This window comes from Dipodomys ordii, unplaced genomic scaffold (genome assembly GCF_000151885.1).
Source record: "Dipodomys ordii isolate 6190 unplaced genomic scaffold, Dord_2.0 Scaffold18, whole genome shotgun sequence".
In the NCBI taxonomy this organism is placed as follows: Eukaryota; Metazoa; Chordata; class Mammalia; order Rodentia; family Heteromyidae; genus Dipodomys; species Dipodomys ordii.
This window is the reverse complement of record NW_012267234.1, coordinates 7,206,455-7,223,514: the sequence shown is the minus strand read 5'-3', so window position 1 is coordinate 7,223,514 and position 17,060 is coordinate 7,206,455. Positions and strand designations below refer to the sequence as shown.

At 53.1% G+C, this 17,060-nt stretch overlaps 1 protein-coding gene across 1 annotated transcript; it reads left to right on the top strand.

Moving 5' to 3' along the window:
- The first annotated feature begins 160 nt into the window (after positions 1 to 160).
- On the top strand, positions 161 to 17,057 carry Fhod1 (formin homology 2 domain containing 1). The gene is made up of 22 exons (XM_013013016.1): positions 161 to 414; positions 8,944 to 9,050; positions 9,423 to 9,487; positions 9,858 to 9,925; positions 9,999 to 10,104; positions 10,185 to 10,279; positions 10,530 to 10,641; positions 10,734 to 10,828; positions 10,925 to 11,068; positions 11,152 to 11,309; positions 11,384 to 11,554; positions 12,908 to 13,023; positions 13,106 to 13,701; positions 14,235 to 14,390; positions 14,593 to 14,775; positions 14,861 to 14,980; positions 15,058 to 15,219; positions 15,687 to 15,877; positions 15,963 to 16,155; positions 16,236 to 16,398; positions 16,474 to 16,674; positions 16,751 to 17,057. Exons 1-22 carry the CDS (start codon positions 214 to 216, stop codon positions 16,831 to 16,833), a joined length of 3,486 nt encoding a protein of 1,161 aa, XP_012868470.1. The 5' UTR covers positions 161 to 213; the 3' UTR covers positions 16,834 to 17,057.
- The last annotated feature ends 3 nt before the right edge of the window (positions 17,058 to 17,060 follow it).

Genomic DNA, 17,060 nt, shown 5'->3' with positions numbered 1-17,060 from the left:
GGCTGGCGCAAGCTCCACCCCTTGGCCCCCCACTGTGCGCGCTCGGGCCTAGTCTTGGCCCCACCCCCTTCCTCGGCCCCGCCCACGTCTGGCTCCGCCTCTCCAGCGGCGTCCGGCCCGGCCCGGCCCGGCCCAAACATTGTAGTTCAGCTAAGCTGAAGCCCCTGCGAGGCTGGACGACCCCGGCGCGCGGAGCTAGCGGGTGCAGGATCCATGGCGGGCGGGGAGGAGCACAGTGACGGGGAGCCAGTATCCGTGGTGACCGTGAGGGTGCAGTACCTGGAAGACACCGACCCTTTCGCATGTGCCAACTTCCCGGAGCCGCGCCGGGCCCCTACGTGCAGCCTGGACGGGGCGCTGCCTCTGAGTGCGCAGATACCTGCGCTGCACCGCCTGCTGGGGGCACCACTCAAGGTGAGGAGATTGCGAAGAAAAGTTGGGGTGATCTGGGTTCAGGTACCGCGCCTTACAGTGGGAGGTGCCTCTCCGGGAGAGGCTAGAGCGGGTGCTCTCCTGCCGGAAAGTCTTGGGCTGGGTCCGCTCCGCCGTTCCGCTCTCACGTTGAAGGGACCGGGCAGTTTGTGGTCTGCCCACCCTGGCTGCCCCTGGAAGTGAGCCTTCTCCCGGCCCCAAGAGGGGCTCGAGGCTCACCCTTGATTGCCAGGGCGGCTGCTGTGTAGGCTATAGCGGACCCCGGAGGCGAAGCCGAGATACCAGCTTCCACCTGCTTCAGGTGAAGGTGAGGGGCGGGACTTGGGGGAAGGGCGGAGCCAGGCGCTGGAGGTGTGGGCTGGGAATGGTGTCTGGAGGCTGAGTTGGGTGCTTGGCGGAGGGCGGGGGAGGGGGGACGGGAGGCGTGGCTCCTCTGCAGGTGGGGACTCGGCCTGACAGAGCGAGCCGCGGAGACTACTCAGGGTGAGGGGCATCCCCCGGAATCCGCCAACCCCCATAGCCCCGGGCTACGCCGAGCACGGCAGACTGCATCAGTGGAAAAGCCCTTTGAGTCACCACCCCCATCACCGCCGCCGGTGGAAATCAGGGGGGCGGGCCCGGCTAATTTTGAAATACCAGCCTGCCCTAGTTTGCTGGCGCCCCGAGGCCGACTTTGCACCGTATGGAGAGGCCCTTTTCCAGATGGCCTGCCGGACCTCCTCTCCCCTCCCCTCCTGCTCGCCGCCCTCAGCCCCCCGCAGGCAGCCCTTTCCGGCGCGCTGTTTCCGGGCTAAGACTGAGAGGCGAGCACCCCTCCTCCTCCCTGCCCCGGGTTCCCCGCCTGCTGCGACCCGAGGTGAAGAAGGGTGGGACTTGGGGCTGCAGCCTCAGCTGGGCGCCGAGTTGCGCAAACATGCCCCCTGAGCTCGGGGTCTCCCCTGGAATGTGCCCTGGGAGCCGGGCCCCCCAGCCCGCATTCCTCGCGCTGCGGCCAGCCCCGCCTCCGAGCGCGGGCGGAAGGGCTCGGGAGACTATTATCCTGGGGAGTGGCGAGCGTCCTGTCAGAGCCCCTGCTTTCAAGCCACAGCTGGAAAGATGCAACACACCTCCAAAGTTTTGGTGCAGCCCCCTCTTGTCCTGTTCAGTTCAGTAGGGCCTGGTATCGTGTCCAGCCAGAGGTCACCCACCTGTCTCATTCGGTAGAGAAGGTGTGCTAAACAGAAAGGTGCTGCACTGAGATAGTTTTGCCTCCAGGCCCCTGGAACTCTGTGCAAAAATAAAGTTTGGAGCTCTAGTGAGAAGACCGTTTTCTTCCCAACCCCCTGCTCTAGAACTCCCTTCTTTTCCTACTGAAGCAGGCCTGGTAGATAAACTGAAGTAAAGAGCTCAGAATCATCCCTTCTTCCTCATTTAGAAACCTGCATGTGCTTAGTTTGCACAAGGCCCCGGATTAGGATCCCTGGCAACACACACAGATAGAGAAAGAAAAATCAGGCAAGCTTGGGCTGGGAGCATGGCTATCATTGGTCTGGCACTTGCCTGGCCTGCTCCAGGCCTTGTCCAGCAATTTAGAAAGAGAAAGAAAACTTACACACACACACACACACACACAGGTGCCTTACCCTATTCTCTGACCCCTAACTAAGGACATTATAGAGCTCCATAGAGAATGTGTTTAAGTTTACCACCCCAACTCTGTATTTTTTGGTGTGACCAAATTTGAGATCTCCCACCTAGAGCACCTAGGATTGCCCCCTCCCCCCCCCTGGGAGGATTTGTGGAAGGCACACTAAAGAACACTAGTTCTTGGAGCCAGAACTCCCTAGGGCTGACAGCTTTGCCAGTAATGGTCAGATGTACTGTGATGTGCTTGTCCCAAATATAAACTGTGACCACAGACCCAGAATAGAAGGCTAAACGAAGAGAGACTGAGAATAGGGCAGTAGCAGGGACATCAGTAAATTGAGGAAAGGGGTGCAGGGCTCTTCCTGCAGGAAATGCCAGCAGCTGGTTCTTCCCCTAGTACTATTAAGTGGGTGCCCCAAAAGCACTTATATGACTCAGGTCCGCCTTTCTAGGCTTCTAGAAGGGAAACCCAGGCAGGCTGTGGGACAGAAATAAATAATGCTTCATCCTGTGTATGGGTATCCAGTAGAGGAGAGGTCACAATCGAGAAACCTCTGCTCTCCCATGCTGGATACTGGCTTCCATCTTTCCTGCAGACCCTGCACTCTTCCTGGGTATGTGCAGCGGCTGGCCCACTCTCTCCCTGGAGTTCCTCTCCCAATCCCTATTGGGCCTAGAGTTCCCCTTGGGAGCTCCCTTTTGAAACCATTCAGAGCTTGTCTGCCTGAGAAAGACTTGCTCATTTCCTCCAAGTCTAAGAGGAAGCTCCTAGCCACAGCCTGACTCATCTCCTGGCCTGGTTGATGAGGGGAGCCTGGCAGTGCCCTGGGCCAGGCCTAGTGTCCCCAGGAGAACTCAAGAGTGTCTTTCTCCTGTCTATGCTAAAGGTTTTTCTAGTCCCAGAACGTGCTCCTCACCCTAGGGAGAGGTAACCCTCTGGCATCTTTTCAGAGCTATTGATCCACCTTGCCTTTGGGGAAGGGCCTCGGAAGCCTCCCCTGAGAATCAGTCCTTGTCTAGTCTGGCCAACTCTGACTTCTCCCTAGCTTTGGGCAGAGGAACCTGAAGTGCTTCTCTGACCTTAGAGCAAAAGCCAGAGCAACCTTTGACTGTAAAGATGACCCTTACATATCCTGCCATTTCAGCAACTTTGTTTCCCCAGACACCTGAGGCTAAAGATCAGAATAGGACAAAGATGGTGCTATGCCCGATATCCTGACCCTACTCCAACCCACTTTAGCCTCTGTTTACCCTCAGGGGCTCTTGTAATGTGCATCTATTCCTGAGCTCCAGAAATAGATACCAACTGAAGGTTTCCCATAGAATTTTTTTTTTCTGTGTCAAGGATCAAGCCCAAGACCAAGTGTGCTCTGTCACTGAGCTGCTTTCCCCACTCCTAAGGACTCGTAAGGGGATGAACGGAACTCTCTGGTTTTCTGCTATTAGAATCTCTAGAAAGACTGTGCAAGATTAGGAATGAGAATAGGGGGTCTCTAAGCCCCCCACATTCCACCAGCCAGCACATTCCACCTACTGGTCCTTCTGGGCAGCACCCTGGCGAGGGACCCCATGACCTAGGTGCTGCAAGAGGTAGACACTGTTAAGAGTGTGCAAGTTCCTTTGCTGAACTGGGAGGACCAGTTTGGGGTATTTGCAGAGTTGGGGAAGCTGAGTGGTGGCTGTCTCCAGCCTTTGGAAACACTGAAGAGCCAGCCCTAACTCCACCTCCCCTTCAGGGTTCCGTGGTGTACTTCCAAGACCCAAGCACCCAAGATCTGAATCAGTTAGCCCCGATTCCACTCAAGGGTATGCTGCCTGGGGCAATTCACTGAATTTCTGAGCCTTGGTTTTCTCACCTGTAAAAAAGATCTAGATATTAGGAGTCTAGTTATCTGGTACTGAGGAGGCATAACAAATTCTGATTTCCATTTCATCTCATCCAGGAAGATGTGGTCTAGCTGGAGATGGAGACACTTGATAGCAAGAAAGGATGGCCTTCTGAGCCAAGGGAAAGGCAGTAATTATTTCCTAAAATAAGAATCTTTAAGCATGTAATTCTTTCCCCATCTCCCTTGCACCTTGCATACTCATTCTCACCAGATTACACTGCTAGGGGGAAAAAAACTGGTGAGTACATGCCATGGTCCAATATTAAACTGTATGAAAGCAAAGCATGGTGGTGCAAAGGCAGAAGACCCTGGATTTATTTTATTTATTTATTTATGGTAGTACTGGTGTCGTTACTCAGGGCCTTGGGATTGCCTGCACTTGAACCACACTTCCGGTCCTTTTTGCTTTAGGTTATTTTTCACATAGGATTTGGCTTTTTGCCTGGGGCAAGACTCTTGCTGGCCGGGATGACCCACACTCACAAGTGTTTCTACTTGTTTTGGCTCAGGATAACTTTTTCTTTGTTCCCCACTGGCCTTTGAACCTCAGAAGGCTCATAGCTGGGATTAAAGGTAAAGGCATGAGCCACTGTGATCATGAATTTGAGGCTGGTCAGGGCTACATAACAAGACTCTGTCTTCAACATAAAATAAAACACATGAATCTATACGGGAGGGGACAGATAATGGTTCAGTGGTATAATGCTTGTCTCCTACACACAATGCTCTGAGTTTGATCCCTTGCACTAAGTAAAAAGAAAAAAAATTGGGGGGTAGTATTGGAGTTAGAACTCAGGGCTTCACAAGCTAGTTCTTGTACTATGTCCCAGCCTTGAATAAAAAATAATCATAATCATAACTAATGAGTTTAGGCTTTCAGAAGAGCCTGAGTGTGAGAGTAGTGGACCAGAGGCTGAGCCTGGGAAGAATGGGAATGTGGAATGGCTGTATCCCATGACAGAGACCAGAGAAGTGAGGAAGACAAGAGCAGGATGGAGCTAATCGCAGAGACAGAGATTTGTGCTTGCTCAGGCCTGGCCCAGCCCCAGGGTGTGAGAAACAAGGACCAGAAATTTGGCTCTCAAAATGATGACCCCAGGAGGGGGACAGGAGTGTGAGGGATAAGCACCATCTTGCTGGCAGGAAGTCTCCTTTTTTGGCTGTTGTCCAGGCCCTAGCCTCCACTCTCTACTTTGGAGGCACTAAGCTGGATGCTATCCCTGGACCTCCTCACTGTAAATGGACTGCCAGGACTGGTCAGGAGAAGTGATGAAGAGGAAAGGACTTAACTTGCTCAGCTGAGGAGCCTGGAGAGGTAGAGGCTGAAGAGGCTGGAGAGGTAGACACTGAGCTTTCAGACTCCCTGCCTAAATGGTATCCTGGAAGGAGAAAGCCATTCTTGACTCAGCAGGGATGGAGCAGGAGCCCTCTCTATGCGCATGTACAGCTTTGGCTGGTGCAGCCATATTTGATCTTATACCTTGGTGTGTGAGTGGTTACCAGATGTAATTTGGTCAAGTTCTAGTGTTTACAGTGTTTATAGCAGTCCACCTCTCCCCATTCCTAGAGCCCATGAAAGCTGTGACTACATGTACTTGTTAGCTTTTTCTGTTTCTTTTCAGTACTGGGATTTGAACATAGGTCCTTGTACTTGCTTATCTTGGCTAGTACTCTACCTCCTAAGCCACACTTCCAACCCTGCTTTTTTTTTTTTTTTTGTCAGTTGTGGGTCTTGAACTCTGGGCCTGGGTGCTGTCCCTCAGCTCTTCAGCTCAAGGCTAGCACTCTACCACTTGAGCCACAGCACCACTTCCAGTTTTCTGGTGATTAATTGGAGATAAGAGTCTCATGGACTTTCTTGCCCTGGCTGGCTTTGAACTGTGATCCTCAGATCTCAGCCTCCTGAGTAGCTAGGATTACAGGCGTGAGCCACTAGTGCCCAGCTCCAGCCCTGCTTTTTGCTGGTTACTTTGGAGATGGAGTCTAGTAAACACTTCTCTCTGGCTAGCTTCAAACTTCATCCACTAAAACTCAGCCTCCTGAGTAGCCAAGGTTACCAGCATGAATCACCAGTACATGACTGTTTCAGAATCTTTCTTTCTTTCTTTTTCTTTCTTTCTCTTTCTTTCTTTCTTTCTCTTCCTTTCTTCCTTCCTTCCTTTCTCTTTCTTTCTTTCTTCCTTCCTTTCTCTTTCTTTCTTTCTTTCTTTCTTCCCCCCTCTCTCTCTTTTATTCCTTCTTTCTTTTTTGTGCCATTTTGGGGCTTGAACAGAGTTGTTTTTGTTTTTGTTTTTATTTATTTTTGCTGGTCCTGGGGCTTGAACTTAGGGTGTCCGTATTGTCCTTGAGCCTCTTTGTGCTCAAGGCTAGTGCTCTACCACTTGAGCCACTGTGTGACTTCTGACTTTGAGTAGTTTATTGGAGATAAGCGTCTCACAGGGACTTTTCTGCCTGTGCTGGCTTCTAACTGCAATACTCAGATCTCAGCCTCCTGAGTAGTAGGATTACAGGCGTGAGCCACTGGTGTCCTGCTCTTGAAGTTTCTGTCTTCTGTGTGGTAAAAGGAGTGGAAGGCAAGACATTATGGTTCCTGCTATGTCTTCTGCACCTAAAACCAGCCTGGTTCGTGAATGTTCAGATAAACGAGCTGTTTTATATGTGATCTCTGAGGAGGAAGTTGTAACTCTGCTGCAAGTTTGTTCTTCTAGGGTCCCCAAATTCTCCAGTCCAAGGCACAAGGAGACGCAGCTGGAGCGCGAGGGGGGTGAGATGGGTAGGCTGTTGAGTCACTCTGTGGGTAAAGGGATCCGGAGAAATGTGAGGATGCCCTCAGCTGCGCTGAGTAAGACGCACTAATTTTGAGGCACTGTTGCCTGTGACTAGTAGGGCCCCGGAGAAGATGACTCTGCTCCCTGGGAGGGGAAAGAGGCCAGGCCCGCCCAAGGCGCCCAGGGAAGGGCAGGCAGCCAGGCAGGAAGTGGGACAGAGAACAGGCTGGAGTGTTTGTCCTGTGTCCCATGTCCCAGGGCAAGGGGGGAGGGGAGTCACCCAAGGGCCCTATAAACTGCCAGGAAGGAGCCAGGTCAGGCTCGGAGGCCTGAGCAGGGGTGTTCTATAGACACAAGGGTAAGAGCTGCACTCTTTCTCCCTGGGGAACAAGAGTAGTTGGAATCCCTTGGGTAAAGTCTATAGCAGGACAGAGCTGATAAAATAATAAGACAAATGACTTGCCTGATAGGGAGACCAGAAGACCCTCCTCCCTTCCCCCCTCCCTCGCCACCCCAGAGGTGGGCACCTTAAGGGTCAGTCACTCAAGCAGAAGAGACTTTGCTTAGCCCTCCCTGCACGGCAGCCCTGTGTCATGGGGGAAATGTCTGGAAGCTGCGCTGCCTAGAGTGTCTGGAGTCACTTCTTTATAAGTGCTTCACAAGGGGCCAAGCACCATACCTGGTAGGGGTGCAGTGGAACCAGCCTTGAGGGAGGGAAACATCAGAAGTGTACATATGGATGGAGTATGTACCCTCCTCTTACAATTGTAGGTTTCAAGCCATGGTGCTAGTGCCTTACATCTGTAATCCTTGTTACTTAGGAGGCTGAGATCTAGAGGATCATGGTTTGAAGCCAGCCCTCACAGAAAAGTCCTCCAGACTCCATCTCCAAAATAACCAGCAAAAAGCCAGGCTGGGGGTGTGGCTCAAATGATAGAACACTAGCCAGGCAAGCATGTAGCCTTGAGTTCAAACCCCAGTGCTTACAAAAACAAAACAAAAAAACCCCAAACCAACAACAAATGCAGGTTTTAGGATTCCACTGAAGACTAACTGGATCAGACCCCAAAATCTGAGGACTTGGTAGGACCATGGAGCATTGTAACTGGCAGCCCCCTTGGGGAGAGATCAAAGCCTCTGAGGCCTGGAGGGACAGGGGAGTCTACAAATCAGTTCTACTCTCAGACACGTGGACTCACTGGATTTTGCTCCTCCCTGCACCTTCTCCAGGCTTTAATACTTCTTGGCTGCAGCTTATCACCCCACCCAACTGTAAGCTTCCTCAGAGATAGCAACTTCCTCTCCATGCCCCTTCCTCATTTATATTCACTAACAAACACTTGGTGACACCTACTCTGTACCAGGTGGTATACAAGCTAGACAGGCAGGGTGCCCGAATTAAGAGAACCCAGTTAAGGAGGAATGAGACTAGTATTGTTATAATGCCATAAGACCTATGAAGAGGATGCACAAACCAGAGATATGATTCAGGAGGGCTTTGCAAAAATGGCATCCAATCTGAACACTAAACAGTAGGAGAATGTTAGCTGGGAGAGGAGATGGCAAGAGACAGGTGGGCCCTGCACATAGTAGGAGCTTGAGAAACAACTGCTGGAGTAATACACAGCCTCTCTGCCATACTCAGGGGCGTGTGTGTGTGTGTGTGTGTGTGTGTGTGTGTGTGTGTGGCTATCAAGTTTGAGTCCCATATCAGGTGGTTTCATTTCTTTGGGCCTCTGGTGAGGCTGCCACATCATGGCCAGAGTTCATTACAGACTATTAAATCTTGTGAACCAGGAAGTAAAGAGCAAGACTGAAGTGGTTGGGGTCCCCTATTTCCTTTCAAGGGCACCTAAGAGCCTCCTATGAATCCCCACATGGCTGGGTGCTGGTGGCTCACGCTTGTAATCCTAGCTACTCAGGAGGCTGAGATCTGAGAATTGAAGTGCAAAGCTAGCCTGGGCAAAAAGATCTGTGAGACTCTTATCTCCAATTAACCATCAGAAAACTGGAAGTGATGCCTTGAGCTGAAGAGTTGAGGGACAGCACCCAGGCCCAGAGTTCAAGCCCCATGACTACCAAAAATAAAACCAAAAACCCACATCACAAAGGTTCCACTACCTCCCAATAGCGCCACCCTGTGGATCAAGCCTTTAATGCATGAATTGTTAGGAGACATTCAACATCCAACTCTAGTCCCAGCCCTCACCTCTGCCTTTTGTCTCCAGCTGGAGGACTGTGCCCTACAAGTATCTCCCTCTGGATACTACCTGGACGCTGAGCTGTCGCTAGAAGAGCAGCGAGAGATGCTGGAGGGCTTCTATGAGGAGATCAGGTCAGAGCTGATAGGGCCAGGGAGCCCTTTCCCCTCCCCTTGAAAGGGTTTGGGCAAAGCCCTATCCTTGCCCCACCAGCTCAAGTGTCAGGAGCTGAGACATTTGATCTACAGCCTGGGCTATGGGTCACCTGCTTTCCCAGAGAACAGTGCCAGGGAAATCCCCAAGCCTGGCCAGTATAATCTACTGCCCAGGATGGAAGTAGGGGCTCTCACATACCTGAGATACCTGTGCTTGCACAAGCCCTCCTGTCTGACCAACCCTTGGGCCCTTGGAATAGCTGTTCGGAAGGAAGGAGTGGGGCCAGGGGTGGCTTGCAGGGTGGGACTCTGAAGAATGAATGAGCTGCTGACCTGGCTGCTTGATTTCAGCAAAGGGAGGAAACCCACCCTGATCCTGAGAACCCAGCTCTCTGTGAGGGTCAATGCTATCTTGGGTGAGTATGTGAAGGCTTCAGTGTTCAGCAGTCCCCACTATCCATCCCCCAGCCCCCCCATTAACGTAGATGGCCTAGTTTCTTTGAGGCCTATGCTAGACATGGACAGAATCAATCAGAGCCCAGATGACCCCCCCCCCCGCATGCTGCCCTCATGCTCTCCCCTGACAGCTCTTCCTAGAGCCAGAGCTGATGCCTTAGCTAGTATGTAATGATGCTGGTAGTGGAGGTGGGGGGTGGGGGGAGTCCAAAGTCAGGGAATGGAGGAGAGAGAAGTTTGAGATTACTAGAATCTTCTTTATGGTTGTGTATCACTGGAAGAAGGTATCTGTGTCCCCTTGAGGGTTTCATGCTCACTCACTTCTTGCAGAAAAGTTGTACGGCTCCAGTGGCCCTGAGCTCCGCCGCTCCCTTTTCTCACTGAAGCAGATTTTCCAGGTGAGGCCCCAGAGGTAGGCTGAGGGTGGGTGTCCCACAGTGGGTGTCCTAAACTCCCTCATGGTACCTTTAGGAAGACAAGGACCTGGTACCTGAATTTGTACACTCAGAGGGGCTGAGCTGCCTGATCCGCGTGGGTGCTGCTGCTGACCACAACTACCAGAGCTACATCCTTCGAGGTTCGCCCCACTGTCCTGCTCCCCTCTACACCTTTGCCTCCCCATTCCCAACTGACCTCTTCTTATTCCTGTGTTCCCAGCACTGGGCCAGCTGATGCTTTTCGTGGATGGGATGCTGGGGGTGGTGGCCCATAGTGAGACAGTGCAGTGGCTGTATACACTGTGTGCCAGCCTGGTAAGTGGCCCTTGCACACCCAGTCATGCATGCTTTTCTCATTGCTTCCTCCTGAGCCTGTTTCTTCTGTGGGCTGGAATGGACTGAGTCTGAGGCCCCTCAGCCTAAAAAAACTCTCCCAGGCCTGGGGCTGGAGCCCAAGTCTTTCTACCTAGATTTCTCTCTTGGTCTCGCCTCACAAGCTCTTCCACAGACATGGTCTGGCTTAAGCCCCTCTCACATGTGGTGACTTCTCTCCCTTCCCTCCAAGTCCCGCTTAGTGGTGAAGACCGCCCTGAAGCTGCTGCTGGTGTTTGTGGAATACTCTGAGAACAACGCGCCTCTTTTCATCCGGGCAGTCAACTCTGTGGCCAGCACCACCGGTCAGAGCCTGTCTATCCATCTCTCCTCCTCCGATTGAGAGCCCTCTCTCCTCCCTGCCTGCCCCCTGACTGCTCCCATTTCTATGTGGTAGGTGCTCTTCCCTGGGCCAATCTGGTGTCCATCCTAGAGGAGAAGAATGGTGCTGACCCAGAGCTGTTGGTGTACACCATCACCCTCATCAATAAGGTGTGGGCTGGCGACCAGGTGCCGACTGAGTACCTGTGGGTCCTGACCTGTGGCCCCTACGAACCTTAACCTTGGCTTCCTGTGCTCTCCCTTCAGACGCTGGCTGCACTGCCTGACCAAGACTCCTTCTACGATGTGACAGATGCTCTAGAGCAGCAGGGGATGGAGACGCTGGTCCAGCGTCATTTGGGCACCCCTGGTACAGATGTGGACCTGCGTACACAGCTTATGCTCTATGAGGTAGGCCAGATGTAAAAAAGTGCATTTCCCCAGCACCCAGTCTAACCTCAGATGCTTGCTTACATTCTGGCCACCTCCATTAGAGTGCCCTTCGGTTGGAGGATGGGGACATGGAGGAAGCAGCAGCAGCAGCTGCAGCAGGTGGCCGGCGGGAGCGGCGAAAGCCATCTTCAGAGGAGGGGAAGAGGAGCCGCAGATCTCTGGAAGGGGGTGGCTGTCCTGTGCGTGCTCCAGAAGCTAGGTAAGTAAGGGCCTGGGTGGATGAGGAGTGAATGGCCAGGTTTGGCCCTATCTGCTGACAGGCCTTGCCTCTAGCTCCACAGGCCCTGCCTCCCCAACTGGCCCCATCTCAACTGGCCCTGCTCCACGCACAAGCCCCACCTCCAGCTCTGCAAGCCCTGCTTCTGTTATCACCTCGGTGAACCTCTTTCCTTCCATTTCCATGGCGTCCTCAGTGGACAGCTCCTGTGAGAGAAGCATCTACAAGTAAGGAGGGAGAAAGGGGTGACCCCCAATGTCCTATCTCCAGCTGTCCCTCCACTTTGTGCCCCTCCATGGGCCCTCAGCCTCCTCTGCCCAAACGCGTGCTTTCTCTCTTTCCAGACTTCACCAAACTGCTCCCATTTGGTAAGTGACTGCTAGGGGGTGAGGTTCGGCTCTGACTGAACCTCCTCCTGTGGCTTTTCTTTATCTCCTTCCATTGTTCCACCTGCCTTTGCCTCTTGTCATCTGTCTCCCTGTAGCCTCTCATCTCTGTTTCTCTCTCACTCCTGATCACTGCTGCACTCTTTCCAGCTTCATGTCAGTCTTCCATTTCCAGTTTCCCCATATCCTGCCACCCTCATTCCTCCTCTCCCTCCCTATGGCTGGGAAGGAACCCTTTCCAGCTCTGTGTGGGATCAAACAAATGGGCCTTGGGCTGGAACCAGCACCATAGTTACCATCTCTTCCTCTTATCCCCTTACCCAGTGCCCCTGAGAGCCCACCTGTCCCTCAGTCCCCTATGGGGCAGGTCAGGCTAGAGTAAGTACAGAAGCCAGCCTGCCAAACCTGCCTTGTGCTCAGGGCTTCAGCATTGCTGCTCCAACAGGGATTTCATATGTCCTCTACTACCATAGCTGGGGGGGTGGAGGAGAGAGGAGGTGGGGGCAGCCTCTTGGCTCCTCCCTCTTCCAGTCTTTAGTAACCCCCAAACTAAGCACTAAGAAGCATCCCACTGTGGTCATAGAGGTCCTTATGCTTCTAATAATAATTTAACAACTTAGGCAGAGATGGGGAGTTGGGAATAGGGCAGGGAGGTGATCTAGGGTGCTGTGTGGTGTGGGGGGCAATAGAGCAACCTAAGGCGAAAAGAAAGGCAGAGACTGAAGGCCAGCAGAGGTTAGAGAGGCCAGAAAGAAACACTGGATCACATTCATTATTTCAACATAAACAGTCCCTGCCACTTCCCAGGTATGCTTCTAGACATAGCTTCCAGAAGCTGCCAGACAGGCCAAGAGGGAGAGAGTATGATGTGCCCATTGTGATAGCTGTCCCCTTCCTATGGTCTAATGGCTCTTGTCTAGAATCAGGACAGTAAACACAAAGGTTGCAAGTAGATGCTAAGTACATCTCCCTGTACTTTGGCCTAGGATTGCTGGATTGGTAGTTAATTCTCCCCATAAGAAGACTGAACAGAGGCTGGCTTGGGGTGGCAGGGGTCTGCTCAGTGCATGGACTGTTCCCTGTGCCTGTGTGTGCCTGCAATTGAGGGCAGTGCCTAGGAATTCAGCAAGGCATGTGCATCACCTTGGGCTAGGCTTATGTCAGACACTGTCACTGACAAGTACTTCCCCTCAGAGCCCGGTTCCTGGAGAATGTGGCAGCAGCAGAAACTGAGAAGCAGGCTGCACTGGCCCAGGGCCGGGCAGAGGCACTGGCTGGGGCCATGGTGGATGAGGCTGATGGGTCCTCAGGTGAGTAGTTTGTAGGTACAATGCCCTGTTCTTTCTTGCCCCACAGAAGGCATGAGGCTGACAGCTGCTTTCTTCTTGCTAGGCACCCGGGAACTATGGGATTCCCCAGAGCCAGCCCCTGTACCCAGAACACCCCAGAGCCCTGTGTCCCGAATCCTACTCCAGGCTCAGCGGAGTCTTGAGCCAGAGATCACGGAGCCACTGATTCCATCAAGCCCCAAGGCTGAGCCCATCCATGATCTCCCTACCCGTGTACCCAAGCTGTGCATTGGGGACCTAGACTTCTCAGACCTGGGGGAAGATGAAGACCAGGACATGCTAAATGTGGAGCCTGTGGAAGCTGGAAAAGGGATCCCACCCCCACCTCCCTTAATCTCTGGAGGCCCGCCACCTCCTCCTCCACCACCTCTCCCACCCATCAAAGGACCCTGCCCACCCCCCCCACCGCTGGCTGCCCCTCCTCCCCACTCAGCACTTGATGGTCCAGCCATCCCCACCAAGAGGAAGACAGTAAAACTTTTCTGGCGGGAGCTAAAGCTGGCTGGGGGACAAGGGGGCTCTGGAAGCCGCTTTGGACCCTGCTCTACCCTGTGGGCCTCCCTGGAGCCTGTCACTGTGGATACAGCCCGGCTGGAACATCTGTTCGAGTCTCGAGCCAAGGACATACTACCCTCCAAGGTATACGTACTAAAAGTGGGAGGAATGAGCTCAAAGGACTGAGCTCTTGGAGCTAGTCCCTAGTTTCTCCATATGGGGAAGAGCTGAGGTCAACAATGGAAAGGAACTTATCTAAGAGGTTCAGTAAGAGCCTTCACTAGAAGCTCAAGGCAGCTCAGTACCTTACCTGTCCTATATCACCAGTTCTGGGATCACTGGGCCATTTAGAGGATGTTGGAGTTGCTTGTTGAGATTATTGCCCCAGCTAGTCCCTTCATTTTTTTTTTGTTGGCCTTGGGGCTTGAACTCTGGGCCTGGGCACTGTCCCTCAGCTCTTCAGCTCAAGGCGAGCGCTCTACCACTTGAGCTACAGCGCCACTTCTGGTTTTCTGGTGGTTTATTGGAGATAGGAGTCTCACGGTCTCTCCTGCCCGGGCTGGCTTTGAACCGTGATCCTTAGATCTCAGCCTCCTGAGTAGCTAGGATTACAGGCGTGAGCCACCAGCGCCCGGCCAGTCCCTTCATTTTGCTCTGCCCTTCCCCTAACCTTGCAGAAAGCTGGTGAGGGCCGCCGGACAATGACCACAGTACTAGACCCCAAACGCAGCAACGCCATCAACATTGGTCTAACCACGTTACCACCTGTACATGTCATTAAGGCTGCCCTGCAAAACTTTGATGAGTTTGCAGTCAGCAAGGATGGCATTGAGGTAAGGACACATGACCCTTCAGATGTGAAAAGGGAGATGGAAAGCCTGGCCCTGTCCTTTGGTCAGTGTTTCCGATCAGCATTGGTGAACATGGGCCTGCCATTTCTGCTGGGATTCCCCTAGAACCTGAGGCATCTCCCAGATGCCTGAGCTAATGCCCAAAGCCTCAGGCCAGTAATAAGGGGTGATGGTTGCTCTTCAGAAACTACTGACCATGATGCCCACGGAGGAGGAAAGGCAAAAGATTGAGGAAGCCCAGTTGGCCAACCCTGATCTACCGCTGGGCCCAGCTGAGAATTTCTTGATGACACTTGCCTCCATTGGGGGCCTGGCTGCCCGCCTACAACTCTGGGCTTTCAAGCTAGACTATGACGGCATGGAACGGGTATCTGGATTGTGGAGTGGGATAGGTGGTGGGGATAGGTGAATGATAACCATGTATTCTAAGCACCCCGGGTCTCCCATAACAGGAAATCGCAGAGCCACTGTTTGACCTGAAAGTGGGCATGGAACAGCTGGTGCAAAATGCCACCTTCCACTGCATCCTAGCTACCCTGCTGGCTGTGGGCAACTTCCTCAATGGCTCCCAGGTGAGTGAAAGAACACAGAGACGAGGGATCAGGGCTCCAGAGTGAGCCAGCCCCAGGCTCATACAGTGTCCTTTCAGAGCAGTGGCTTTGAGCTGAGCTACCTGGAGAAGGTATCAGAGGTAAAAGACACAGTACGCCGGCAGTCCCTGCTATACCATCTCTGCTCCCTGGTGATCCAGACACGGCCTGATTCCTCCGACCTCTACTCAGAAATCCCTGCCCTGACCCGCTGTGCCAAGGTTAGCATCAGCCAGAGATTCCAAGACTAGCCAAGGCTTGAGGGAGCACAGCTCCCTGGGCTGGCTCCTCCTCTTCTCATTTGCTCTGAATGTGCCAGGGCTTGCTCAGGCTACAGGTGTGTCAATTGTATTCCTGCCACAAATGTTTTTTTTCTTGGCATAGCCATGCCTACAGTCTTGGGGTCTGTTTAGCTGCCATTTCCTCCAAGAAGACTTCTCTGTTCACTAGTGGATCCAATGGACTTGTATGTTTCTTATGTCAAACTGTGAGCTTTTTGTTTTGAGATGTGTCTCAGTATGTTGCTCAGGTTTCACTCTTGCCTCAGCCTCCCTCCCAGCCAAAAGCATAGGCTGAACCTCAGCTGTGTCTCTAGGGCCCAGGCTGGTCAGCTCCATACAAGCTATCTTGATGCCAGGCAATGTCTCATCTATGGGGGGACAGCATATATACCTACTTTCTTTTCCAGGTGGATTTTGAGCAACTGACAGAGAACCTGGGGCAGCTGGAGCGCCGGAGCAAGGCAGCTGAGGAGAGTCTACGGAGCTTGGCTAAACATGAACTAGCCCCAGCTCTACGTGCCCGCCTCACCCATTTCCTGGCCCAGTGTGCCCGCCGTGTTGCCATGCTGAGGGTTGTGCACCGCCGAGTCTGTAACAGGTAAGGCATGGGCCCAGTAAGAGAGGACGGCTGCCGCCATCTCTCAGACACCAAGCAGGATTCATGGTCACCTCAACTCACCTAGGTTCCATGCCTTCCTGCTCTACTTGGGCTACACTGCACAGGCAGCTCAGGAAGTGCGCATCATGCAGTTCTGCCACACGCTGCGAGAGTTTGCACTTGAGTATCGGACTTGCCGAGAACGGGTTCTACAGCAGCAGCAGAAGCGGGCCACGTACCGGGAACGCAACAAGACCCGGGGACGCATGATCACAGAGGTGGATGTCTTTTTAGGTCTTGACTGCCATTCCCACAGTTCCCCTTCCCTGATCCCAGCTCATCTTTCTCCCTTCTCCAGACAGAGAAGTTCTCAGGGGTGGCTGGGGAAGCCCCCAGCAACCCATCTGTTCCAGTGGCAGTGGGCAGTGGGCCAGGCCGGGGTGATGCTGACAGTCACGCCAGTATGAAGAGTCTGCTGATCAGCAGGCCTGAGGACACCACACATAACCGCCGCAGCAGAGGTACGATTCATAGCTGCTGGGGGAAATGGGTTCTTGGGCCACCCTGACCTCACTTTGCTATCTGGTCTCCCTCAGGCATGGTCCAGAACAGTTCCCCAATCACACACCCAGCAGTGGGGTCCTCTACTGCACCTCCTGAAGAGCCCTCAGGCTCCAGTTTACCCAGTGACACATCCGATGAGATTATGGACCTGCTGGTGCAGTCAGTAACCAAGAGCAGTCCTCGTGCCTTAACTGCTCGGGAAAGGAAACGTTCCCGTGGCAACCGCAAGTCTTGTGAGTACCCCAGCCCCCAACCCAAGCCCACCACCTTAGACCCATAGATCACTCCAACCCTGCTTTGTCCCTGCAGTGAGAAGGACGCTGAAGAGTGGGCTTGGAGACGAACTGGTGCAGGCACTGGGACTGAGCAAAGCTCCTGGCCTGGAGGTGTGAAGGGGCTGACTTCAGGATACGTGTCTGGATGCTCTTGCAGTATGAGATACTAGAGTGAAAAGGGCTCTGCGCAGCAATCTGGTCCCAGAACCCTGTGTCCATGGGCCAGTGCCTTGAGCAGTATTAGGATGTATGTGGAGATGTGTGTGTGTGTGTGTGTGTGTGTGTGTGTGTGTGTATGTGTGTCCATTTCCCTACTCAGGGAGAAAAATAAAGTTTTCCTACTT

Coding starts and splice junctions, on each gene's coding strand:
- Fhod1 (XM_013013016.1), top strand. CDS start 214: ATGGCGGGCGGGGAGGAGCACAGTGACGGGGAGCCAGTATCCGTGGTG. Junction 415..8,943: donor TGCTGGGGGCACCACTCAAG/GTGAGGAGATTG, acceptor TTTTGTCTCCAG/CTGGAGGACTGTGCCCTACA. Junction 14,391..14,592: donor TCAGCAAGGATGGCATTGAG/GTAAGGACACAT, acceptor GTTGCTCTTCAG/AAACTACTGACCATGATGCC.